The following is a 25882-nucleotide window of genomic DNA, read 5'->3' as shown; positions in this document are numbered from 1 at the left end:
CAGAAGGAGAAGAATCCATGAGCCTGCCCGTGGTTCCTGAGACAGAAGATCGGCTACACAAGTTGTGCCAATGGCTGCAAGCCGGCAACTGCCCGCTCGCTGGCCTCTGACCCAACTCCTGCAATGACAAGGAGATGGAAACTTGCAGACTACGAGGACCCGCTACGAGCTCAGTAGCAGACTCAATGGCTGGATGCCCTGCTGCTAGAGGCATTGGCAGCCAGCTCTTATGCTCGTTAAACCAGCCTTAAGTACGGGAAAGTTACCCGGCGTTAGACGCGAACCAGACTTAACTACGTATACAAGGGACTCCCAGCTATTCACCACTTCATATTGAAGAGAGCGACGGGCTCAGGTACCTTATGGGGGTTTGAAGCTTAGCAGAAGGCCTGTGCGATGAATGGACCCAATGTCTTTAGTAAGAGCGACGGTACTACTCTGCCAGAACAGTTTTGGAGTGAATCGGGCGCACTTTCGGCGGCTGCCGCCGGTAATGGTGGGGCGAATCAAGGCAAAAATACCCTGAGTGAGTCTAGAATGAGCGGCACAGGAAATTTAAATGGCAGTTGTTGCCCTGGCGGCTTTGTAGGGTATCCGAACTTTATTGATATGCGCCAATACCAACAGATGCAGTCTCAATACCAGGCTCCCGGCTTACAGTCTGTGAGTTCGAATCCCGGTACGGGATTGGTAGGTTCAGGGAGCAACCATTCCAGTCCGCAGCCGGGAGATGGCATTTTGAAGAAGCGGGTCGCTAGGGCGTGCGAGCATTGCAGAAAGAGGAAGATCAAATGCGACGCTGTCAACCCTGAGACGCAAAAATGCAGCAATTGCAGCAAATACAACGCGCCATGCACGTTCAAAGTACGAGAGGAAATCGAAAGGCGCAGAAAAGGCTGTGATATTCGGGAAACCGTTGGAGCGGGACCAGAGGACTTGGGCGTGTTGAATTTTGCCGCTCCTTCGTCAGCCGCGGAAAATGCTCCACAGCTTGGGATCTATCCAGAAGATCAGATGTACCAATCTGGCCTGCAGAGTTCTTTCCAGAGGAGCAGTGAGAGGGTGACGTCGGCCGGTTTGAGCGGCCGAGTGGAGAAACTGGACAGGAAGGTTTCCTCAATTTCCAAGACTTTGAAAGATGTGGAATCTCTCCTAGCTGAGTTAGTTGGCCGTAAGGGCAAACTTAAGGATACTGGAGAGCTGCCGAAACCGAAAATAAAGCGGTACTATACCGCGATACTCACGCCGCAGATCCTTACATGGGCTGACAAGAGGCTGAACACATACGGGACGGAGAAATCGATAATGTCTCCGATCAATGAACTGCTGACCATTACATTGAAGTGGCAGATGATTGAAAAGAAGGCATTGACGGATTTTTCAGCACCGATGATCCGAAACGGGAAGTTTCAATTGCATCCTCTGCCGCCTCGGGCTCAAGCTAAACGGATAATGGAAAACTTTAGATCGGCGATGCTGGTCTCGTCAGCGCCTGGCTTAGTGACTGCTGATTACTATGCGTCTCTAATTGATGAGTTTTACAGCGGAAAGCTGCTTTCATATGCCGAGTTGCTGCTTTTACATGTAAGCATCTCGTTTGGGGCAGCCAGAATGAGAATACTGAATCCCGGTGACTCCTATACCCTGCGAAAAGACAGATATGATCCTACTAAAGAAGAGCTTCAAACAATCGAATATGACTGCTTGTTAAACGCCATATACTACTACAATAAGGTCTCAATAAGTGGACCTAGTCTGACCGCAACGCAGGGTTTGATGCTGTTGAGCCTGCACCTTAGGGAAACAAGGGACAGTAGCTTGGCATTCGGCGTTTTCACAACGGCTGTGAAATTCGCCTTTGATTTGGGCTTGCATCAAAGAGTTTCACATCTGAATCTGACTTTGGAGGAAGAGATCATTCGGAGAACTGTTTGGTGGCATTGCGCTAATACTGATAAATGGTTTGCGTTAACACAATCTCGACCGGCACTTATCAAAGAGCAGGATATGGATCTACTATCTGACCAGGCATATTTCGATTACATGAAAACGTTACTTAGATTGAAGGGTCCTTCGGTCGCGCAGGACGTGGAAAAATTGACTGATTTGCAGAGTTGCTTGGACTATGTAATAAACTACTGCGACCTACTTCCCACATATGTCTCATATTTCTCGCTCAAATTAACTAGAATCGAGGGAAGAGTAGCTCAGCATTGCTTTTCGGTCAGGAGCACCATGGATTCTTCTATCGATGAAATCATCGACCAGCTGCTATATCTACGGGAGGAGCTAAATGATTGGGACGATAATTTACATCCATCAATGCAGCTGAGTAGCTACAAAAGTTATCTTTCCTTGCTTTATGTGCGTGATGCTGCAGACAACCCTGCTCTGACATACGAGGTTGCCTGCTCTCGCGTTGTTCGGTGCCATTTTCGGAGCATGCATGCGAGAATATTGGTAGGCCTGTTTGCATCATCATTTCTTGTTGATAACATCAGCCTTCTCAAAGGCTCACGACATCCAACCTCGAGCATTTATCGGCTTTTTCTAAATGATACCGTGGAAATCTGCATGAAAATGCTGAGAGTTTTTACCACCGTCGACTACGAGGGAAACATATACAGTAGCTCACTGTATTGTCTATTGACAGGTGTCTTTGCGCTAATTCTCTACATAATAAAGTACAGCGAAGAAGAGGACACGCACAGGTTGACTGAAATTCTCGACCTTTTGATATCTAGCCATTCGCATTTGATCGGTGAGAACGAAGAATATTTGATATCTGACAATCCAAAATGGAATACTTCAATTTTCTTTTACACAATACTATTGTCTGCAACGATTCAGTACTGCCAATATCTCAATCTGGATATCAAGTATTACGCTTTGAATCTCGAAGCGTATAAAAACATGCTCACAAGAATTATCGATCACTCGAATATTATAAAGAATCGCTCCCTGGATAGTCTTGTCCTCTACACTAAACGTTTCAAGCTAACAGAGGACCAAACAGTCTCATCTGACGGATCAGAGCCAAAACCTGTCTCAAAAGATATCCATGCATCTACACGGTTACTGTACCCATCGTTTTCTACATTTATTGGCACGAATGAGGACACATTGACGTTTTTCAGATCTTCGGAACCATTTGAAGTCTCGACAAAGCCCAATCCAGGTTATAAAGGATTAGAACACCAGATTTTTACCAATGGCTCTCTTTTCCGCATAGGGGGGCCTAATCTACTGAGTTCCCTTGAAAGCATTGGTATTGAGTCCTTAGGCCACGGAATCGAGAACCAAAATTCTGCTGTAAACTCCGCAATCGATGTTAACGATGGGTCTAACGACGCTCAAGAATTATTTTACCCCTATGCTTTGTTCTACGACAGGGACTTGTTCTTCTCAAATTTGATAGCCGAAGTTCTAGTACCACCCAAGTAGCTCCGTTGTATTCTTCTATTCGGTCGTCTGTTTGTGGACAATTCCTATAGTTACAGTTCAAGTGGAAAAGGTCTTGCAACGTGGCGAGGGCCCAGCTTGAGGTACGGGACACAGTAAAGCTTTGGGGGCTTCAAGGATTGTCCTTAGGTTGCTAGGTGATCTGTCAAAGCTCTTATGGAGCTGAAATTCGAGTCCTACGTTTAACAGATAGATCGCTGTTACGTGCCGCTGCTAAAACACTTTAATTGATTAATAACTTTCAAAAAGCCATTCTCAGCAGATTTTATCCAAAAAGTGAGATTGAAACAGTTATCTGCATGCTACGCCTCGCCAACAACATGTTGCGGCAGCATCCTAGATGACAATGATTCTCTAGATCGATTATGGCTGAAGGTATGGATGGAATCGCAATAATTTTTATCATGAAGGCGGGCCGGATCAGTTGATATTTTATAGACTTTCATATAAACAATTAATTCCAATTAGGAGCCGCCACTCGTTGAACGCTCTAGCCAGATTTCTGATTCAATTATTGAAGCTTTTGGAAGTTTTAATGATTAACAAATTGAGAGCATATTGGCCCTACATATGTCATCTACACTGGTGGCCCAGTGCCTGTAAAGCCTGGAACCACCTTATTCCACTCCTCATTTATATATCTCTTAGGATCGGTGCGACCAAGATCACTCAACTTATCTATATCCTCTTTGCTCAAGGGAGCAAACTCAATATTGGAAGCTATTCTAACGCTGTTAACCGATCTAGGAACGACGAAGCTTCCCTGCCTAACGTGATACGACGTCAAAATGTCGTTAGGAGAAATATTGTACTTCTCTGCCATCTCCTTAATGGGAGGATAGTCCACGAGCGGAGCGCCATGCGAGCCAACGGGAGAATATGCGGTCAGCTTTATGTTTTTCTCACGACAGAACTTGTTAAGTTCGAACTGAGGCAACCGTGGGTGCATCTCCACCTGGTTCATGGCCGGCTTCACATTACATTCCTTCAAAACCCTTTCAAGATACTCAACAGGAAAGTTAGAAACCCCAATGGCCCTTACACGCCTATCTTTAGGATCAGAGTAGATTTTCTCCAATTGCCTGTAGGTTTCGATCCAGTCAGCACTTTCGTTGTAATCAGGGCTGCCATCTTCCCTAACAGGATTTCTGGCCAGACCATTAATCCCATGCGGATCGTTCCGCTTGTTATAGCAAATTGGCCAATGCTGCAGCAGTAAGTCCACATATTCGACGCCCAAACTCTTCAAGCTCTCGTTTAAAGATCTATCAACATCATCCCACAACACAGGCCAGACCTTACTGGTGATAAATAGATCCTCTCTCTTGATAACTCCCTCTTCTATTAATTCCTTGATTGCCTCGCCAATGAAAGGTTCAGATCCGTACGCCCAAGCGGTATCGATATGTCTATAACCAGCTTTCACGGCTGCCTTCACAGCTTGTTTCGTTTCAGCCAGCTTCTCCGGAGGATTGGCAGTCCCCAGACCAATAGCTGGCATTCTAACGCCATTATTTAATAAAAACGAAATTTCGGTCAATTTTGGATGCAACATTTCAGCCATTCTAAAATGCTATGCTTGTTTTCACATTGCCAATTCACTTATGGTTGTGAATCTCTCTATGGTCCCTTTATATACCTTACAGCAAGTTCATTGCTCTGCATTCGATACCCTTACCATACAACATCAGTAATCCAACAAGGAAATGAACCCGCACTGATTGCAGCAAAATCAATGCATCGGTAATTTTGGGACTACTAACATGGACTCGACCAGCTCATTGGCATCCAATTGCTATCTCCGTTCAATACCCTTTGCTCTGGAGGGTTGTTCGTTGCTTAGCAACCGTAATGTGGGATTACCCGAAAATAGTATTGGGTATAGCTTCTTGCGATGATCATAGCAGCGTCTCGGAAAGATATTTCAAGTAGTTATCGTTGCTGGCAGTGGCCTTTTGCGTCAATGACCTGAGTAGTTCTTGAATCTTTTCTTGAGACTCCTGCTCGGACAACTTCTCGGGGTTTTCAAGTCCTTGTTCCTTTAATTGGCGCACCCAATCCTTAAGCAAGATCTTTAGGGCTTTACTGCCCTCTGAAAGCTCTTCTTGAGTTAACTTTGCTCTTTTGATGTCCCCATTGAATTTCTTCAAGCTTTCGAGCTCATCGGCTTTGCGTTTTGCCATCTTGATTATCTTTTGTGGGAATTGAACGACTTCAGCAACATGAATACCAAAGGATTGATCGGAGATTCCAGGTTCGACCTTGTATAATAGTGTAATATCGTCGCTGTCGCTGCGACTTTGCTCACCTTTCTCGATGTGGGCTACAACGTGCATGTTTCGCACATTGGGCAGTTTATCTGCCAGCGCCGTTAGCTCATGGAAATGGGTTGCAAATAGAGCGAAGCAGCCGATCTTGCCAGCGATATGTTCAGCTATCGCCCACGCTAGTCCGAAACCATCATAGGTGCTTGTCCCGCGCCCTAATTCATCAACAATGATTAGAGAGTTCCGGGTGGCATTTTTTAGGATGGATGCAGTTTCGAGCATCTCCACCATGAAAGTGGAAACGCCTTTCAGCTGAGAATCTCCAGCGCCAACCCTGCACAAAATGGCGTCGACAACGGCAATTTCTGCCTCTTCACATGGTACAAAACATCCGATCTGCGCCATGAGAGAGATGACACCGACCTGTCTAATGTAAGTGGATTTACCGCCCATATTAGGTCCTGTAATGATGAGGAAATTGCCTGCCTCATCATCAAGCAGGACGTCGTTCGAAATGAATGCTACGTCGTCCTGCATCTCCAACACAGGATGTCTTGAATTGACGAGGCGTGTCTTTCTTTTATCATTGAGGGCCCACATCGTAGGTCTAACGTAGGGAATAGGTGCGTACGAAGATGCGTGAGCAAACGAGCACAACACATCCAGGTTGGCCAACACCAGAGATAAACGTTCAAGGACCGGACTATATGTCAATGTTATGCTGACAATTTCCTTCACAAGAGCCGATTGCTGCCTCTCATACTCTTTCTGTAGAACTGCGGTTTCACTGGCAATTTCCTTCAGTTGCCTGGTACTGAAATAGATCCCCGCCTTTACTGTTGAAAGCTCCAAGTACTGTTTATGCTTTCGTAGCTCCTTGGCATCGTTACGAGTTAACCGCATACACCATCCGTGGATGTGATGATTCTCCAGCTTCAGCTTCTTTTCTGGATCAAAACCGAGATCCTCGGCCGAATCTAGATGGATAGCGTTGATTTGATCCCTTAAAGCATCGAGCTTTTGTCTGATGCTGGCCAATTCTTCGTTAAATTCCACCTTAATCATGTACTCGTTGCATTCTTCGTAAACCTGCAAATCGACGGTAGTTTCGACCATTTCTTTCAGATTCGATAGAGGGTCAGTCTGAGCAAGTAGGGGTTCAAGCCAAACCATTCTGATCAAGTTCTTGACCTCCTCTGAAATCTGATCATCGTTTAAGAAGGAATCCAAGAGCTGCGTGATCTCTGGTATTTGTTTACAAAACTGGTAGATCTTGAGAACGTCTTCCAGATTACCACTCCTTAGCAGTTTTTTAGTCAAGCGACGAACATCAGGAATGGATGGTAAGTAATCAGATTGTAGCATTTGTCTCAGCTCCAATTGATCTATGAGATATTCAACCAATATATGTCTTTTAGTGATTTTGTCAACATCAGTTAGTGGCTGTTTGAGCCATTCATTGAGTAGCCTCACGCCCGCATTTGTCTTACAATTGTTGAGCAATTGGAATAATGATGAGATCTTGCTGCGGTTTGAGTCCAGACCGCCGAACGAAACGTTGGGTACGTTCGGTGTGGTAAATGAACGAGACTGATTCTGTGGGAAAAGGTTCAAAGCTTTAATGGCAGAAGCATCCAGCTTGATAAACTCCTCGAGAGAATGTTGCACTATTTCGTATTTTCCCATTTGATCTTGTTCGCTTAGAAGCTGCAAATAACCCAAAAGAGCTCTGCATGCCCCCAAAGCCAGATTGGAGTGTTTTGGCAAGGATAACGCCAACTCGTCGCCCACCAACTTAGCCAGATCAAGCTCCACGTCTTTCTCAGAAAAATCCTGGCTCTTGACGAATGTAGCTACCGAACCACAGCGCTCGATGACACCGGTTATTTTCTTGACCTCTGCAGCAACATTCTCGTTCTTGCTGACATCCGGAACCAAGCATTCTCTCACTCCCAGTTGGATTAAAAAGCTCTCCAAATTGGAGAACACTTCATTGTCGATAATATCCAGCATACCGATTTTGTAGTCACTAGTGTCCACGAACGACACTCCAATCACGCAATAGCCTTCTTGAGAATTAAACTGTAGCTTCAAACTTGCCATTACGACGGACGAATCCATAGAAAGATTCATTATGTCCTGTACTTGCTCGATGTTCCCCGGTGAGGCACTCTTGAGCAGTTTCCATTGCTTATCATAAATTTCCACCTTATAGTTGAGCTCTAGAAGACAAGTTTTAAGCAGATTGCTGACGACCTGCGGTGAAACCGTAACATATTTCTGTGGACCTTTAAATTCCTTGGCAGCAACAGGATCCACCTTACAATCCTTCAGCACAGAATGCGTATGATATATGTTCTCCGCCACAAAATTTGCATCTTCACCAATGACAGTGTAGTATTCGCCTTTGTCCACGATCCTTATCGTTGTGAATGGCTTCTCTGGCAAGTTCACAAACCTTCTATAAAATCCACGTTCTTCAGACACATCTGAGAATTTCAGCTCTGGCCTCGAAGATGACATAGCTTACTGAGGTCTTGGTCTCTCAGATAGCTGGGAACAGGCTTCTGTTGCTTATGATAACTAAGTAACTGCCTTTAAGTGCTGAAAAATTAGTGACGCGTAAATGCGATGAGGAACGCGTAAAGTCATACAGAGCTTAGAGTCAAGTCTGAAAGCACTAATATGTTATAAAACTGAATGCTTTGGACAAGACGATAATGCCATAAGAACCACGAGCTAGTGGTAAACGGCACCAGATGAATTGCAGTTGTTGGTTCGTCCATTACCCATTTACCAAAAAAGCTAAGCTATAAAGGAACGACAAACTTCAATTAGCTATCTGAGAGAGCTTGGATTTATACTCATTATTCTTCTCCTTCAGGAGGGCGATTTTTTGCTCGTTTTTCTCCTCCAAATTCTTATGAGTTAAAATTTCCTTAAGCAGCCGGCCTACGTACTGTTCGTATTCGTCGATGTGTTTTCTCAACCCGGCAAGTTGGCTGCTTAGGAATTTGTTCGAACGCATGTAGGACACATGCTTCGAGACCACTTGATCGAGGAATGATCGCTTGGCGATATCATTGTAAAACTTTACCACAAGCGCTTCTCGCTCTTTGAAATGAGCTTTCATCTCATCATCTGTCAAATGGACTGTTCTGGGTAAAAAGTCCGAAGCACTCAGCTTCTTTAGATACACATCATATTCTGCCAATGTGTCATCTGTTACAATGCCCCTGTAGTAGAACATCAGATGAGACATGAACTGTAGTGACTGGGACCTGTGGCACTCAATAAACTGTAATTGCTTTCTGAGATAATTCACTTCCTGTCGTAAATCGAGTACCTTTCGCCTTTCTCGGTGGAAGTTTTCCTGAATCTTCAAGTTTCCGATTTTCAGTATCTCTATCGTGTTCTCGTATCGGCGTAACTTGGTGCCTGTGGCTTCTAGGTTATCTCGCATATTTCTTTCTTGGCCCTGCCCTTTATTATAACTTCCAACTAAATCAGCTAATCTTGCTGTAGTCGTGCTGTGCTTTTCCTGCAACATTTCGTGGTCGAAGATTAAGGCTTTGTGCTCTTTTTCTAATTCATCAATTCTCTCTTTCAAGAAAGTATTCTCCTTCAAGACTTCTGTATTATCCTTTAGACTGGATTCTTTATCCTCGTTTATTTGGGCAATTTTGATCTCCGATTCCTCGATGGCTTTTCTTTCATGCAGTTTTATCTCCTGAATCTGGCCCTTGTAACTTTCCACTTCCTGAGCAAGCATGTCAACCTCTTGCGCTGCTTCTTCCAAATCATCGCCCATTTTCCTAATTTTGACGTTAGCGGCATTCAATGCTTCCTGAAGCCCTGCAGATTTGGCATCCTTTGCCTCGCAATCAGCCCGTAAAGATTCAATCTGCTTTTGAAGAGAAGTTAAATCACTGGCCATAACCTCGTTTTTTTTGACCGAGCGATCATGGCTTAACATCTCATGTCTTATGAAGTCTAGGACTTCGTTGCTGATTTCGGATAATGTCATGCTTGAGTGGTCATCACTAAAGTTCAGTCCTTTAGCATTTCTTGTCAGCAATTTTAAAGCACTGTCGAAATTGTCGAAAGTTTTGCAATACTTGTACAGAAGGGTTGCGTCCTGTGCTAATATAGAAATAGGATCATCTTTTTGATCGAAAACGTATTTGTAGGGATTCTCCAGTACATCGCCCGGCGGCGTCAACGGAGATATTTCTTCCTGTTTCTGTCTACCATTATCTGCAGAAGAAGCTGAAAATACCAGTCCAACTCTTTCTCTGACGTTCAAGGCCCTCTCAACGGAGCTTGATGTACTGGCGTCAGACTGGGTGGATTCAACATCAGAACTCTTCTGCTCTGGAGTAGACACATTATCTGGACGGACAAGGTCTCGCTCTGGTGATGGATTCGCTGATATATCCTCTAGCTGATCTGCTAATTTCGCCATGTTCTTTTGACGCTTCTCTTCATGTGAGATCATGGATCCCACATCCAAACTTGGATTTCTCAAAGTCTCCGGATCAGCCTCCCCACCAGTGCACATGGGTTCGCAGGCTTCTGGAGAGTGACGATGACGATGACGATGATGATGGTGGTGGCCGCTTCTCCAAGATCTCCAAAATTTGCTGTTCGTCGATGTCTCAGGCAGACCTTCGTTATCTTCCCCAGTTCCTTTTTCGTCATCCGATTTGCTTAAGCCATCCTTAGGTGTTTCTGTAAGGACATCTTCGTTTCCAGAATCTCTTCTAAATAATGATCTGAACCCCTTTCTGAATGATGAGCTACTGCCAGAGCGGTTAGGCGTGCCCTCGGCAATGGCACATTCCGATGACGATGATGGGTCCAGCTTCACGGGACTCACGCTTTCACTGATAGGTTTATGATGTCTTGATCTGGAAAACCAACTTCTGAACGACGAGTCACGATGCCCCTCAGTATCCTCGTCCGAGCTGGTAATATCATCGTCATCCTCTCTAATATGGTAATCTTCCAGTGGTGGAAGTTGAGGGTTTGCAATCGAGTCTTGAGGTCCAATAATCTCCTCAGAAGAATCTTGAAGCTTTAGATCTCCGTCTGAATTCGAGTCCTGATCCAGCATGATGAAATCCGCCTGCTAAGAATTCAGTTATTTTGCAACAGTTAGAAAAATAATGCCAATCTATGAGCTCTGTTTTTGTAGTGTCCATGATTTTTTTATTTTACTGGCGCCAGGAGTTGGATTTTGTGTCGTTATGTAAAAACCCCATACAATGCGACGCCGCCAATAAGTGAAAAATTCACTTAGGTTGTGTGATTAAACAAATAGTTAGTCCCATTATACAAACGGCAAATTCACACTGAATCCTGCTCGACCGTCTTAGTTTCCCTATGATATGCGAAAAATTGTGCAAAAATGATGAAGTCCATCACCAAGGTACCGGTACTGCCAACAAGCCATGAAGCATTAAGGATCAAGTATTTCTTATCAAGCGAGATGGCCAGGACTGACAAAATAAAAGAACTGTTCCCCAGACATGCGAAAAGGAAGAAAAGGAACGATATACCTTCACAGGATTTTCTCTCAAAATTGAGTAGGATCTGAGGCACACGAGATCCCAAGTACAACAAAGCGCTTAGATATCCGAATATTTGACCCAACCAATTCACTTCTAGAGTTGGTCCGTCCGGTTTCGAGAGTCCTGGATTTTGGCAGTAGGATATGTACCAGGATAGGAATCCCGCCAGGATAACAGCCGAAACGATCACACCATCGTGCAGATAATTTTTCTTGACCTCGACCTCGGTATTTAACAGGTCATCTGCCGTCGCAACGAGACCAGCAGTAGGACTCTGAGCTTGCAGCAAAGGCTGGTTCTCATGGAACACGTCATGTAAAACATTCTCGTTCATGGGATTCGCTGGCGAAAGGTGGATAGGGTCCACCTTCTCCTCAGGACCGTACCACAGACATTGCAACAGTAGCACGATGTCTGCCGCCGTATAATACGCTGCAAGAATGATCATCGTAGGCAGTAATTTTTGCATTACGGCCCCAACCAGGTTGAAGACGTCTCCTGCCAACCACAGCACCACGAAAAGCTGTGACAAACCATCGGCAGATTTACGATAGAAGTTTTCATAAATTTGAGGAACAAACACAATCACCCAGCAAGCAATAGATATCGAACCGGAGATTCCGCTTATTGTCTGCGAGGTCCACTCAATGGGTACCAGCTGCATCTATGCTATCCAAAAAAAAGCACGACCTTTCGATAAAGTAAGCACACCGAGCCTAAACCTGCTCGAACGTTCTAATTGACAGTAAGACCGATCCACTACTGGTTGCTATCGAGACTGCCATACATTGTGAGAAAGTGTGCAATTTTTTCCCTCGAGGGACGCTCTTTACCAGTCTAACGACCCGTTACCCGTCAACCGCGAAGATCAGTCAGTTTAAAATAATACATAATGAAGAAACATCTATAACTCAGAATTGGCCGGTTCCACACTTGTTTCCTCGACAGTGCCATTACTTTCGCTGTCGTCTTTTTGGTCATTGTCTGAGCGCTCGAGCTTTCTTGGTGGGAGGACGTACTCCAATGCTTCTTTCCAGTCGCGATTGTCGAAATATTTCAACATCAGTTGTATGACATGGGTTGTGGTAAGAACTTTCCTCCCGGCCAAGTTGATGTACTCGCCAATTGGCAGTCTCCTGGTAGGAATTCCAAGCTCTTTGGCCTTGTTGTAGCACAGTAACTTGTGTCTGTTCTTGTCGACGATGCCTCCAACGATGTAGGTCATGCCGGGCTCTAAACACTCGAGCTTCTCGTCGGTATCGGCGGTCAGATACACAAGTCTAGATTTGTCGGCTTCCACGATGGGCTGCTCGTCTGGTACAAACTTGAAATTTTGCCATTCCTCGTATTTGCAGCCTTTGAGACCTTCGTCGAATCTCTGCTTTAACCTCTTGTTGAAAGATGTGACAACTACGTCGGCGCAGTGATTTTCGCGTCTGTTACTGGAGTATGTCCTGGTGATCTGGTTGGACATGCTGACGATTTCCTTGTCGTTCATCAGATCGCCGAAAGCGCAATCGATGATTATCTTTATTCCGGATGGTTTCTGGTTTGCGTTCACCTTGGGTGGACGTTTCAGCTCTTCCGGGATTGCTTCGCCACGCTCTAGAAAAGCTTGCAGCTTGGCTCTTCTGTTCTCCTTGGCTCTCTGACGTTTCTGCTTGCGGACTTTGGCGTACTCTTCCTGATGGTCTTTGTAGTGTTGCTTCTTCCATACTTTCTTCCACTGTCTCTTGGACATGCCTTCCGGAACTGGTGGTATCACCGTCGATCTTCTGACAGTAATCTCTTCATTAGGCTCCGACATTTCAATGGCTTGGGATTTGATCGATACCAGAGGAGATGCCATGGTTGAGGCCTGTTTGAACTGCATTTTTTCAAAGCTCATCGCCCATGAAAATCCTGATGAACAGAGGGTAGAGAACTGCTATTCAGTAAACGGTTGAGCTTAGACCATGCAATGTCAATACTGGCTGCCATTTAGGAAGTATTGGAAACATAACCTAGTCTTCTTGGACCGAGCGCCCGAAATGGAGCGTGAGCACCGTAGTTCAAGTAGTCTGAAGGGCGACTAAACAAGCCGGAGAATTCAGCCATTGTCATAGCAGTCAGGGAATAGCTGCGGAGACCGTTTGGCTTTCTTATCTGCGGACGTTGTTTTCGCCTCTCTGATCTTTGTATGACAAACACTGAACCTTGCCAGAACTCTGAGCGGTCGTATCCATTGCCAGCAGCCTTCGAGATACAGCCTCCGGCGTATTTTCTGGAAACCAGATGTTTCGTATTACCGATTTGCCTACTTTTTCTATTAGCCGCCCAGCTCGGCTATGTCAACAGGGAGCAATCGATCTGGTAGCAATCCTTGACGTTGATGAAACATCTTTGGCGCTAGCTCAGCCATTGTGCCATTCCTCTCCAATTGATATCTGCAAGAATGACCCACCGCTGTGCTACTGAGGGCGAGATGGTTGCGCTAAACACACAAAAGCGATCCAGCTCTGATCGGCTACTAGTGGCCACCAAGAATTATGGGATATATGCCGCCTTAGGAGTTTCCGCTACAGTCTAGTTGAACTCATTCGCAGGCGTCCCCGTGTCATAAGGCGAGTTCAAGAATGGAACGACGTGCCAGCGAGAATGCAACAACAAGGAAAGTATTTGAGATGAGAAAGATACCTGAAGCTCAAAGGCCAACATTGAACGTTCCTAGACCAGCTATGAATGGGCTTTAGTGAGTTAAGTTGGGCTTATAGTAGCCAAAGGCTGGGTAATTCTGCCGAACAGTTATAAAATACTCACTGGCCATCGCCCTCTGTTCATGGCTAGGTTGGCAGATTGACGGCGCTCGAAGGATGTCAAGGCCTCAATTGACTTTACAGCTTCCATGGGTCGAGAAGTATCGACCCCAGAAGCTCCGAGATATAGTAGGTAACGAGGAAACAGTCGAAAGATTGGAACAAATCGCCAAGGATGGTAATATGCCACATATGATCCTATCAGGTTTGCCGGGCATTGGTAAGACAACCTCGATTCATTGTCTCGCACATGAACTTCTGGGGGACTCGTTCTCGCAAGCGGTGCTCGAGTTAAACGCGTCGGATGATCGAGGTATAGATGTCGTGAGGAACCAAATCAAACATTTTGCCCAAAAGAAGTGCCATCTACCGCCAGGGAAGCATAAGATTATCATCTTGGATGAAGCTGATTCGATGACGGCCGGCGCTCAGCAAGCTTTGAGAAGAACAATGGAGTTGTATTCTAACACTACCAGATTCGCTTTTGCCTGCAATCAATCCAACAAGATTATCGAGCCCCTGCAAAGCAGATGTGCCATTTTACGTTATTCCAAACTTTCTGACGAACAAGTGCTGAAGAGATTGTTGACCATCATCAAGGCAGAAAAAGTTGAGTGTACGAACGATGGGCTGGAGGCGATCATTTTTACTGCCGAGGGAGATATGAGACAGGCCATCAATAACTTGCAAAGTACGGTTGCCGGCCATGGTTTGGTCAGCGGTGACAACGTTTTCAAGATCGTCGACTCGCCTCATCCTTTGATCGTCAAGAGAATGCTGTTAGCAGAAACGCTAGAAGAATCCATTACCCACCTAAAGAATGACCTTTGGGACAAAGGGTACTCTGCAGTAGATATCGTGACTACGTCCTTCCGCGTAGCCAAATCTCTTTACCAGTTGAAGGAGGCTCAGAGGCTAGAAATGATCAAGGAAATCGGCATTACTCACATGAGGATACTGGAAGGTGTCGGTACATATCTACAATTGGCCAGTCTCTTAGCTAGAATACATAAACTGAAGTAACCTAATGATATTGTGCATAAATATCGGCTCACTCTCTGTTAAACCTGATCAGCGCTGTGCTTGGCAAGCTTAATTCGCTTAGTTTCTACGGCTTTATAAAGGAAATGCTCAGATTGTTCAAATTAAAGAGCCTTGAGCCAAAGAGCGAGCTCAAGAAGCCTAGGGGACTCAATGGAGGCACTAGAAAATGTGCTCGGCGTGAAGTTCGATAATCTGGATGCTTTTGATGAGGCTAGTCGTAGTTGGACAGATTCCGAAAAGGCATACTTGGCGAATTGCCATGATCAAAGGTTCCAAGCTAACAATAGCCTATGGAAGGAGCTGGATATTTTGAAGGAAAAGCATAAGAAAGTTCAAATGACCTTGAACGACGTGATTCCACCTTTGCGGGAGTACATCGAAAGTTTCAACCAACAGCTCACCGACTTCACAAGCGACCTGGGATTTATCAGAAATAAATCCTCTGAACTTAAGTCGTTGCTAGAGTATAACTCTACGAAGCTGGCAAATGTTAGCCCTCTAGTCAACGATCTTATGTTATCGCCGTCAGTTATCAACGACATCGTTCACGGGAAGGTAAATGAACCATGGTTAGATGGGATCGCATATCTCAAAGATAAACAGCAGATATATGCAAAGTATCTGAATTCCGATGAAATTGCTGTACCCAAAGATTTTGACCGGTTGTGCGAAGTTCTAGAGTACCTCAAGGCGATGATTCTCGAGAAATCGAGGCGATTCGTGGTGCATCAGATTAAGCTCTTGAGAAGTCACCAACCGATTCCTTCACAACAGATTCAGAAGAAGTTGATCGAAGTAAAGGAGATATTTCAGTTTATTGTCGAGAATGATCATTCTTTAGCTTTGGAACTAAGGCAGGCCTATGCCTATAGCATGAGGTGGTACTATAAGGCGTACTTTGCCCGCTATATCCGATCGTTGACGATTTTACAATTCAAAAGCATCGATTCGCAGTATGCATTGGGGAACGGACTTTCCAACACATCCATAAACAGATCAACCACTTTCGGGATATCCAATTATCTAACGGCGAGCTACGGGAGGTCTGCTGGAACAATCACAGACGAATCGATCCAGGAATACTTTCAGGTCGATAAAAGGATCTCACTGCTTACACAGGAAGACAACACCGTCATGGTGTCACAGATCGCTGAAAATAACACTATGCAGAACTACATCGAGATCGGATACAAGAACCTCAACCTAGCTATTCTCGATAACTGCCGAGTGGAATTAGAATTCGTTAAGACCTTTTTTCAATTAAGTGCCAACGAGGAGGAATCGCTAGGCCTCGTTGAACAGATTTTCCAAAACACATTCAATGAAGCTTTGGAGTACACTAGACAACTAATCCAACACACATACGATCTATTCGGCGTTCTAATAAACATCAGAGTCACGCAACAGCTACAACTGGAGTCTGAGAAACATCATTTGACTGTGATGAAGGATTATCTCGATACTCAGCTGATGATATTATGGCCCAAACTGCAGCAGCTTGTTGATTTCCAATGCGAAAGCTTGCGTAAAGTGCCCATAACCACCAGCATAGCAAAGCTGTACGGTAGCCAAGAAGATCCCCTCACAACACCACATGAGCTAACGGTACAGTTCTCCCGATTTTTGACCAGTCTTTTGAAGCTTGCGACAACGCATGAGAAACAAGTAGACGAGAGATCAGAGCCACTCTACAATTCAATCATACGGATAAGGAACGATTTTGAAACAGTCATGACAAAGTGTAGCAAAAAGTCCAAGTCTCCAGAGAGAATGCTCGCGACGAATTACATGTACCTTTACAACGCCATACAACACATGCACATACATGAGCCCGACTCAGAACCATTACCACTGATCGTCAAAGAGACTGAGGACCATTGCAAGGCTCTTGTTGAAGCGTTCAGCAAGGTCACATGATAGACTACTGTCTTGAAGGTATCATCTAATCTGATCTCTTCATGTTCTTTATAAGAGTAGTTATAAGCAAGCGACAGCAGCAGGTTGATCATTGTAATGCTCATCTCTGGGAATAAGAATTGAATGGTTGGCTCATGGCTGCTGATTTAACACCCTCACAGAGTAAGGTAGTGGATTTTCCATATCTACCGAATTCAACTTTAAAAGTTGTGGCAGGACCTGGATCTGGCAAGACACTAACTTTACTTCACAAAGTCTATCATCTTATAGAATCTGGTGAGATTGCACCTAATGAGATTCTCATACTCTCGCTGACCAACAAGGCTGTCGACAATGTGATTACGAGGCTCTTTGATGTCTTCGAGCAGCTAAATGAAAAGCATACCGAAGAACAATTGAGAGAAATAATAGGTGATTTGGAGGTCCATACGGTTCATGGCTTGGCCAATCGAGTGGTTATTGAGAACGAGGGAATAATTAACATTATCGAAGAGAATGGCTGGAGAGGGCTGATGAAGTTGGTTTCTGAGGACTTTTGGAAGAACAAACGCCCCAGAATGCCCAGTACAAAAGACTTTAAGAAACTATTCGAGCAGTATAAGAATCAAAAAACTGGCACGAAAGATGTGGTGAAAAAATTGACTGATATAATGCAAAACTGCGGCGTTGTTACTAATGAGGAATTGATAGACCGTGCCTCACGCTATTTGAGCAGCGATCTTGTCTCTGAATCAGAGACAATGCAATATACAAGAGAGTTAAAAGGTAAGATAAAGGTTGTAATAATCGATGAATTTCAGGATTTGTACCCGTCACTACTACCTTTGCTTCGACGAATTTCCCTTGGAAAGCAGCTGATTCTGTTCGGAGATTCGAACCAGAGTATTTACAGCTTTCTCGGCAGTAATAAAGAAGCGATGAGGGCCATCGAGGGTATCCACACTGGGCAGGACTTTCATGTCATGCATCTTCACGACAATTTTAGATGTACTCCTGAAATAATGGCAGCGGCAACTCAAGTGATACCTGCGAAACGAAAAGAAATGAAAGATGGAGAGATCGAAAAGGTTTGCAAGGATAAATGTGGTGTGAAACCTATCATGGAGAATTTTTCAAATCCCCTTGATGAGCTGGAATTCGTAAGAGACCAGATATCACAGCTCGTTTGTGCTTCAGCTCGTCTTAGCGATATAGCAATTTTGACGAGAACTAACAATCAGATGCAGCTTATAGCGGATCATCTTCAATCATACGGTATAAACTCACACAAATTGACTGCCCAACCCGATTGGATGACTGACACGAGAATTCAATTTTTGATAGACCTGATGAAAGTGATAAGCCTCAGTCATCGTGAAGAAAGTTTGGAACGAAAAAACTCCATGAATAGACCATGGAAAAGTGACTTTAGCCTGATTGTGACACTCGGTGCCCTGAAGGGGGCCACTAACCAATCCATTCAAATTTTGTACAATGAGTGCCTCCGTCGTGACACTTCCCTGTGGCGCTATATATCTTCTGTGCCGGTGAGCGATTGGCCCACTGCTGTGACGAATAAGAGGAAGATCTCAAACTGTGCGATTGAGCTACAAAAACTAATGAATAATGGTGAGTTTTTATATTCCGATGATCCGATGCATATACTGCGGGAGATCTGCTCCTTCGCGCATGAGATGGGCTTTCAAATGCTCCAACCGACGAGCGATGGCGACGCTGAGCAATTCAGACAGCATCTGGAAGACATGTACACTATCTTGAAACTGTGCTTGACCAATAGGCCGAATGATATGCCGCTTATTGAATGGTTTCTCCATAGCCATTTTGAGCAGAGCTTATCGTACTATCATCAAAATCCAGTTCCGAGAGCGGGCAGTCGAGATGTGCTGAAAATTTCGACCATACACTCTTCCAAAGGTTTGGAGTTCCCAATCGTGTTTCTCATGGGAGGCCTAAGCTGGTTTCAAACTTTCAGCCAGTTCGAGGACAACGTATTGTATGTCGGAATGACTCGCGCAAAGAACTTGCTATACTTACTTAATACAAAGCATCCAGGACTCGACTGTGAACCGACTAAGAGAAACATTATGGCAAACGAAAAGTTTTGGAGATACTACAACACTGACTTGAACAGAGCTACTGCAGCAGATTCCATGAGTGCCATTAGGAGGTATGACTGTCTTCAACGAAAGTATGGCGGCTTCTCGATAAACCATCGACCGTTTTCGACACTTTCGGTAGCGCGAAACAATAAATTGATCAAGCTGGTAGCATATATAGCCAGAAAGTAATTAAATTCCGGCAGTCGATCAGAAGCCTTCAGGAACCCCGCTTGCAGGTCGTTGCAGCATATCGAGATATACTCCCCCGTTCTTGAATCCAAACCACTGAAAGTGTGGATTAGGAGAATCTTCGCTTCCACTGCCGAGAGGATCTTGAAGCTCTTGAATGACTTTATAAGCCTCAACATCCGAGTATGGAACACCATTCTTAGGATCAAAGTATTGGCATTCTTTGCTGGTGATGAAGCACTTTTTTCGTACACCGTTTGAGAATAGAACACCGCTAGGCGGCTGGGTTTTGATCTCTATCTCCATTTCCTTGCCTGTGTTGAGTCCAACGTCATAGACCACTCTCTTCCCATATTCTCCAAAAACTGGAAAATTGCTCAAGAACGATAAATCCGGTATAATGGGTGATTTCTCTGATGAAGATAAAGGGTTTTCAGGTAAAGATATCTTGCAGATGTTTTCAACATTTGCAGCCCTTTGATTATGCGATCCCTGCCATTGAGGGCCAAAGAGACTTGCTCGAAAATCGAAGTTGCATGAATCTGACCCGAAGTTGTATACTGTCACAAAGTTTTTCGATACTTCTTGTGCCGGGCCCTCCAATATCATCTCTTCCTCGGTGCCGTTATCATCGATAAGCTCTGGTGTTGCCGATTCGTTTACTCCCACGGATTTCGAGACATCAGAAACCTGCTGGCCTGCCTGCAGGGTGTCAGTCTCAGCGAAAGATACATGGGGGCCTCCTGCAGAACTGGGTTCCCCGTTCTTTTCGGTAAAGACTTCTGAATTCTCTGGTTGCAGGCAGACTGGCGGTTGATCAGCCGCACTCCCATCGACGTTCTGAGAACTTTCGACTTTAATCTGCGACGAACTAGACAACTCATCCTGTTGACTTATCTGATCCTCATTTCTACTATTCTCGGACACAGCGGGCTGGCCTGTCACCGCATTGATGGCAATTTCATCGACTTTCCGCTCTGAGGATTCAATCGTAAGACCTTTTTGCTCCATGCCTTGATCGATGAGGACCATTTGATCTCTTGACTCCGTCTCGATGACTGCTGGTTCGCTCTCCGCTTGGCGCATTGAATCACGCTGCACATTGCTTGACGATATCCCGTTTTTAACGCTCTTTTGCCCACCATTCAAGCCTGCTGCTCCGTCATTTTGCCCTTCAGTAACATCACTTGGCTTTACCGCTCCAGGTCCCATTGTTCCCGGATCTTTGGATTCGTTTCCAATTGCCATTTCAGCCTTCCCGTTTTCATTCTTCACCGCCGTTTCTCCGTTCTTCTGCTGAGATTCCAGCTTAGAATCCTTCCCAGCGGGCGCCGGGCTCTTTTTCTTTGCTTGTCTGCGAGGATACTTCTTTCTCTTCTTTTCACGCTTTCTCTGTTGTTCATCCCAATAGAGCTTATCTTCATATTCCATTATAGGTGTAACTATCCAAGAAGTGGTCAACTCGCGCAGTATCGGTTCTCCCGGTTTGAATTTCGTCTTTTGCCGTTGCTGAATGGCCAATCTGGTCTGCTTCTTGGAAATCTCCTGTTCCTTATACTTATCGAGACTTTGCAAATTCAATTTCTCTGTCTCCAGCGACAGCCGCAGACGATCTTGTTGGGTTAGAACCTTTTCATTCTGCTTTTCCTTATGCTTTTTGAGCCTTTCCTGTATTATTTTACGCTTCTGTTCCGCCAACGACAGTTTCTCATAAACCTCCAGCTTGTTTGCCACGACGTGGGATCTTTTTGAAGTACGTCTGTCCGAGACCAGCAGACTTTCAGCCTTCAACACTTCATAAGCAGTCTTTTTCTTCACTGCTTCTGCGGGACTGGCCGTTCCAACAGCTTTTGCTGCCTTCCGCTTAATGATCGGTGGCTTGGATCTCCTCTTTCTCTTCTGCTGTAAACTCTCCTGCCTCTGTAGCTCCTTTTCATTGCTCTCATCATCTTGTTCAGATACCTCTTCCTCTGATTCACTAACCAACAGATCGTTATCTTCCACTTGCGATGCCGCTTCTTGCTCGACCAACTCTTCAACACCACTCTCCTCACTCTTGCCATCTTCAAAATCCTCGTCCTCAGCATCTTCTTTGAACAGCAGATCGAGCTCGTCGTCGTTCAACGACTCTGTTTTCGATTGCATCTCTTCCACTTCTTGTGCTATAAGTTTCTTCATCTTACTACCAGCATTGGCACGACGTTTCCTGGTGGCCATGAGATACTCATCCTCAAGGTTTTCAATATCTGAATCACTCATCAATCAGCTTCTTATGTGTTTGGCTCTGTTTGTTGGGCATCTCATCTCTAAGTAAGAGTACTTCAGTTATATAAGAACGCTCACAACCTAACAACACAAGTACTCCAAGTGCAAGAGAGCTTGAAAAATACTCCAAAGACCTGCCGTTCGTGAACTGGGTTGGCGAACATGAATCAACAAGGGCTCGCAATGAAGTTACGCCCTTCCCTCAGGCGAATTGACGGCCTCTGTCGAAACACCTACCGGTACTTCACGATGAGACAGAAAAGCACTTTGACCTCGAACGATGAGATCAGTCATTTCAAGGAACTAGCACCTTCCTGGTGGGACGTCAACGGCCCTCAGAAAATTTTACATTTGATGAACAATGGCAGAATGGACTTTATTCAACGAATCATGCGGCAGAGAGTGAAGGTGACTAATCCAGACACATATATTCCTGGCTTCAATTACCGGGAGTTCTTTCCGGTAAGCGTCTCTCGCAACATACAGCATGAATTGGATTTGGAGGTCGATTCAAGACTTCAAGCTCAAAAATTGAGTGCTCTGGACATTGGCTGCGGCGGCGGAATCCTATCTGAATCACTCGCTCGTCTTCCTTACGTGGAGCACGTCACTGGGATCGATTTAACCGAAGAATGCATTCAGGTTGCCAGAGAACATGCGTTGCGCGACCCGCAACTCCTCCACAAGCTCTCCTACGACGTTAAAAGCTTAGAGGATGTCGAGACAGAGTTCGATATAGTGACGTGTTTCGAAATGCTGGAACATGCGGACCTTCCCAGCGAGATCTTGCGACATGCCTGGCTACGGTTGAAGCCGAACGGCGTGTTGTTCCTGAGCACAATAAACAGAGATATCGTCTCATGGTTTGCGACGATTTTCATGGCTGAATATGTCCTAGGCATTGTTCCCAAGGGCACCCATAATCTGAACAAGTACATAAACGCTGCAGAGATTATCGACTGGTTCAAGAACAACGAGCCCCATACGCACCAGATTTTGGAGACGAAGGGAACTTTGTATCTCCCAATCAAAGGTTGGGTAGAGCACGATTGTTCTGATGTCGGGAATTACTTCATGGCGATTAGAAAGCTTGAATAGAGAAATGAATAGATATTGAATTATTGGGCGCTTTCCAGCGCCTTATCCGCAGATTCCGTTTGCGGCCCCTCATCGATGAACTGAGGTACCGTGTCTGTCAGATAAGAAGGCACGTCCAGTCCAGCTTCCTCCATGCCGGGTCCCATCAGCTGCTCCTCCGCCAACGCATCCAGTTCGGCATCCAGCTCGCTCTCATCAATATCTTCGATATCGCCATTCACAGAGTTCATAGCCAAGATCTGCTGCAACTCGTCGCCCTGCTCGATCAGATCCGCCATCTCGTCTTGCATATCTTGCAATCTGTCCAAGTTAATCTTCCCATACTGCGCCTTGAGAGCTTTATTGGTTTGTTTCAGAGCATTTACCGTCACCATAGTATTTCTCAGATTATCACTAGTCATCTGCGCCTGTGTCATCGACCAAGACTGACTGTCCAGCGAGTCCCGCATCTGCTCAAGCTTCTTCCTCTTAGTTAAAAGTTTCAACGCTTGTTGCCTCAACGGTCTCTGGCCAGCAGCGGACCTAGAAGAGGCTATCTTCTTCTGCAACGCTTGCAATTGAAAGTTAAGCTGTGAAATTTGCGTGTCTAGCTGAGACACTCGTTCCTGCAGACCCTGCTGGGCCTGATCCATCGCCTTGCCAGACTCCTGAAGCATCTGTTCGTGGGTCTTTCTGTTCCCATACCCGAATATCCTATCCATTGCTGACAATAATAGCTTCCAGTAGCCCAAACTACTCCCTCAAGTGGCGATTCTATGGTCCTTAATGGTCATAGCCTAGTTGACTGGTCTTCTAGAGCTGTAACCTTCAACAATCACGTGAATCCGCCTATTAGGCCTTATGGTGGATAACGGCTCCTTCGTTCGCCAATGGCTTGTAGCAGCTCTTGAGCGGTTCTGGATGGTCTGCTAGCGATTTCTGTCTGCTTTCTGCCCGGTCTTTGTGTGTCCGTTTGTTACTGGAGTGTTCTCGAGGAAGAGGAGCTTCGCCACTGTTGAAAAGCAGACCGACGACTTGCTCAGTGGGTTCTTGGATGTTCATTGGTTACGAGGCTGATCGGCGAGGATTCAGACCTCGCAGCAGGCCGTTGCCGCTGTTGCGGTGTGAAGCGGCGGTTCCGCTGGAAACTGTGGGTTTGCCGGGTCGAAATGGGACGGTTGGAATACCATGCCGGAATGCTGGCTCAATAGCTATTGCTTTGTTGGCATCTGCCTTCTGTTCATGAATAACTCTCTACAAGGTATCCCGATAATGGGAGCCTGCGATTTTGAGAAACCAAAAACGTCCAGAGTGCATTGGGACATGGGACGACACTGGTCGAGACTGCCATGATTTCCCTGAGGGCGCCGCTACGGCGGTTTATCCGGTGATCCTCTCTTTAGCGTATGCGAGCTCTCCAGCCTTCTGCTCAACCGCCTGGAAGGAGGCCGGGCTCTGAAGAGCCCGGCCCGGAGAGCTATAGCTGTATCTCAGCAGCTTCATGGGCGATACAGGACGTTTGGGTATGGTGATGCTGGCGTTGGCACAAGAACGGACTACAAGGAACCAAGATTCATGGCAAGCGTCGCGGCATCTGGAGCAATGATTACGTTGAGTTACGTTGAGCCTTGATCCAAGAGACTACTGGCTTTTCGACGATGGTCTTACTATGGTTCTCAACTTTCTTCAATAACAGCCATAATGGAAGATCTGACGTCAGAAAAATTTTAGTCAAATTAGTCTTCGAATAATACTCGGTCAGCATAAGCAAAAGGATCGCAATTGCACTCCAGGTTAATTCAAAATGAGCTCCGAAGACATGGCGGAAGTTTCCCAGGGTGTTGCTGATATTAAAACTGGCGGTCCAGCCGGCGAGAGGAAAGAACAAATTATTACGCCTTGGGATGTCGAAGGAGCCGTCGACGATCAAGGTGTGGCTCAGGCAATCGACTACGATAAACTATTGAAGCAGTTTGGCACCAAGAAAATTACACCAGAGACTTTGGAAAGATTCGAGCAAGTTACTGGACACAGACCTCACCATTTCCTACGTAAAGGTCTATTTTACAGTGAAAGAGATTTGACCAAGATTCTCGATCTGTATGAGCAGGGAAAACCATTTTTCTTGTACACTGGTAGAGGACCTTCGAGTGATTCGGTCCATTTGGGCCATATGGTTCCTTTTATTTTCACCAAGTGGTTGCAGGATGTTTTCGATGTTCCGTTGGTCATCGAGCTGACAGATGACGAGAAGTTCCTTTTCAAACAAAAATTGACCATCAAGGACGTCAAGAAGTTTGCTGCAGATAACGCCAAGGATATTATTGCGGTAGGCTTCAACCCAGAGAACACTTTCATCTTCTCTGACCTTCAATACATGGGAGGTGGGTTCTACGAGACGGTTGTGCGTGTCTCGAGGCAAATCACTGGGTCCACAGCTAAGGCTGTGTTTGGTTTCAACGATTCGGACTGTATCGGTAAGTTTCATTTTGCTTCCATTCAAATTGCATCGGCGTTCCCGAGCTCTTTCCCCGACGTACTTGGCTTGCCGGATAAAGCGCCTTGTTTGATTCCCTGTGCTATCGACCAAGACCCATACTTCAGAGTGTGCAGAGACGTTGCGGATAAGTTGAAATTCACTAAGCCCGCCTTGATACATTCCAAGTTTTTCCCAGCATTGCAAGGTCCGACGACCAAGATGTCGGCCTCTGACGAGACCAGCTCTATCTTCATGACCGATACGCTGAAACAGATCCAAAAGAAAATCAACAAGTATGCATTCAGCGGTGGCCAAGTTTCGATTGACCTACACAGGAAACTTGGTGGTAATCCGGACGTCGATGTTGCATACCAGTACTTGTCATTCTTTAAAGATGATGACGAGTTGTTGGCCGACCTTGCAGCAAAGTATAAATCCGGGGATCTGCTCTCGGGTGAGATGAAGAAGGCATGCATTGAGGTCCTCCAAGAGTTCGTCAAGAACTTCCAAGAGAATAGGGCCAAGGTGGATGATGCGACTTTGGAAAAGTTCATGAAGCCACATAAACTGGTGTGGGGCCAGAAGGAAAGACTTGTGCCCGTCAAACCCAAAGAATCGAAAGCCAAGAAATAGGTAATGATACATGCATTTGTATTATATTTATCTGCTATAGAACGTAATAGATATCATAACATATGAGTGAGGCAGCAGTCAC

The 25882-nt window shown here is 45.4% G+C and overlaps 13 protein-coding genes across 13 annotated transcripts; 6 read left to right on the top strand and 7 right to left on the bottom strand.

Moving 5' to 3' along the window:
• Positions 1–396: 396 nt before the first annotated feature.
• Positions 397–3444, top strand: HG536_0G02100 (uncharacterized protein; the record flags this gene model as incomplete). Its single annotated transcript, XM_037285129.1, has 1 exon — positions 397–3444. One exon carries the CDS (start codon positions 397–399, stop codon positions 3442–3444), a length of 3048 nt encoding a protein of 1015 aa, XP_037141025.1.
• A 595-nt stretch (positions 3445–4039) lies between these two features.
• Positions 4040–5026, bottom strand: ARA1 (D-arabinose 1-dehydrogenase (NAD(P)(+)) ARA1; the record flags this gene model as incomplete). Its single annotated transcript, XM_037285128.1, has 1 exon — positions 4040–5026. One exon carries the CDS (start codon positions 5024–5026, stop codon positions 4040–4042), a length of 987 nt encoding a protein of 328 aa, XP_037141024.1.
• Positions 5027–5360: 334 nt separating this feature from the next.
• MSH2 (mismatch repair ATPase MSH2) lies at positions 5361–8252 on the bottom strand (the record flags this gene model as incomplete). Its single annotated transcript, XM_037285127.1, has 1 exon — positions 5361–8252. One exon carries the CDS (start codon positions 8250–8252, stop codon positions 5361–5363), a length of 2892 nt encoding a protein of 963 aa, XP_037141023.1.
• A 307-nt stretch (positions 8253–8559) lies between these two features.
• SPO21 (Spo21p) lies at positions 8560–10845 on the bottom strand (the record flags this gene model as incomplete). The annotated part of the gene is made up of 1 exon (XM_037285126.1): positions 8560–10845. The coding sequence occupies one exon, from the start codon at positions 10843–10845 to the stop codon at positions 8560–8562; it is 2286 nt and encodes a 761-aa protein (XP_037141022.1).
• A 233-nt stretch (positions 10846–11078) lies between these two features.
• YPQ1 (cationic amino acid transporter) lies at positions 11079–11966 on the bottom strand (the record flags this gene model as incomplete). Its single annotated transcript, XM_037285125.1, has 1 exon — positions 11079–11966. The coding sequence occupies one exon, from the start codon at positions 11964–11966 to the stop codon at positions 11079–11081; it is 888 nt and encodes a 295-aa protein (XP_037141021.1).
• Positions 11967–12206: 240 nt separating this feature from the next.
• Positions 12207–13190, bottom strand: TRM10 (tRNA (guanine(9)-N(1))-methyltransferase; the record flags this gene model as incomplete). Its single annotated transcript, XM_037285124.1, has 1 exon — positions 12207–13190. The coding sequence occupies one exon, from the start codon at positions 13188–13190 to the stop codon at positions 12207–12209; it is 984 nt and encodes a 327-aa protein (XP_037141020.1).
• Positions 13191–14154: 964 nt separating this feature from the next.
• RFC4 (replication factor C subunit 4) lies at positions 14155–15120 on the top strand (the record flags this gene model as incomplete). The annotated part of the gene is made up of 1 exon (XM_037285123.1): positions 14155–15120. The coding sequence occupies one exon, from the start codon at positions 14155–14157 to the stop codon at positions 15118–15120; it is 966 nt and encodes a 321-aa protein (XP_037141019.1).
• Positions 15121–15291: 171 nt separating this feature from the next.
• Positions 15292–17058, top strand: VPS52 (Vps52p; the record flags this gene model as incomplete). Its single annotated transcript, XM_037285122.1, has 1 exon — positions 15292–17058. One exon carries the CDS (start codon positions 15292–15294, stop codon positions 17056–17058), a length of 1767 nt encoding a protein of 588 aa, XP_037141018.1.
• Positions 17059–17192: 134 nt separating this feature from the next.
• On the top strand, positions 17193–19346 carry HMI1 (ATP-dependent 3'-5' DNA helicase; the record flags this gene model as incomplete). The annotated part of the gene is made up of 1 exon (XM_037285121.1): positions 17193–19346. One exon carries the CDS (start codon positions 17193–17195, stop codon positions 19344–19346), a length of 2154 nt encoding a protein of 717 aa, XP_037141017.1.
• An 18-nt stretch (positions 19347–19364) lies between these two features.
• VPS72 (Vps72p) lies at positions 19365–21605 on the bottom strand (the record flags this gene model as incomplete). The annotated part of the gene is made up of 1 exon (XM_037285120.1): positions 19365–21605. One exon carries the CDS (start codon positions 21603–21605, stop codon positions 19365–19367), a length of 2241 nt encoding a protein of 746 aa, XP_037141016.1.
• Positions 21606–21773: 168 nt separating this feature from the next.
• COQ3 (hexaprenyldihydroxybenzoate methyltransferase) lies at positions 21774–22709 on the top strand (the record flags this gene model as incomplete). Its single annotated transcript, XM_037285119.1, has 1 exon — positions 21774–22709. The coding sequence occupies one exon, from the start codon at positions 21774–21776 to the stop codon at positions 22707–22709; it is 936 nt and encodes a 311-aa protein (XP_037141015.1).
• A 20-nt stretch (positions 22710–22729) lies between these two features.
• On the bottom strand, positions 22730–23410 carry VPS60 (Vps60p; the record flags this gene model as incomplete). Its single annotated transcript, XM_037285118.1, has 1 exon — positions 22730–23410. One exon carries the CDS (start codon positions 23408–23410, stop codon positions 22730–22732), a length of 681 nt encoding a protein of 226 aa, XP_037141014.1.
• A 1082-nt stretch (positions 23411–24492) lies between these two features.
• On the top strand, positions 24493–25800 carry WRS1 (tryptophan--tRNA ligase WRS1; the record flags this gene model as incomplete). Its single annotated transcript, XM_037285117.1, has 1 exon — positions 24493–25800. One exon carries the CDS (start codon positions 24493–24495, stop codon positions 25798–25800), a length of 1308 nt encoding a protein of 435 aa, XP_037141013.1.
• Between the last annotated feature and the right edge of the window lie 82 nt (positions 25801–25882).

This window comes from Torulaspora globosa, chromosome 7 (genome assembly GCF_014133895.1).
Source record: "Torulaspora globosa chromosome 7, complete sequence".
NCBI classification, from domain to species: Eukaryota; Fungi; Ascomycota; class Saccharomycetes; order Saccharomycetales; family Saccharomycetaceae; genus Torulaspora; species Torulaspora globosa.
Note: the sequence above shows the minus strand (reverse complement) of the source record. Positions and strands in the feature narration are given on the sequence as shown.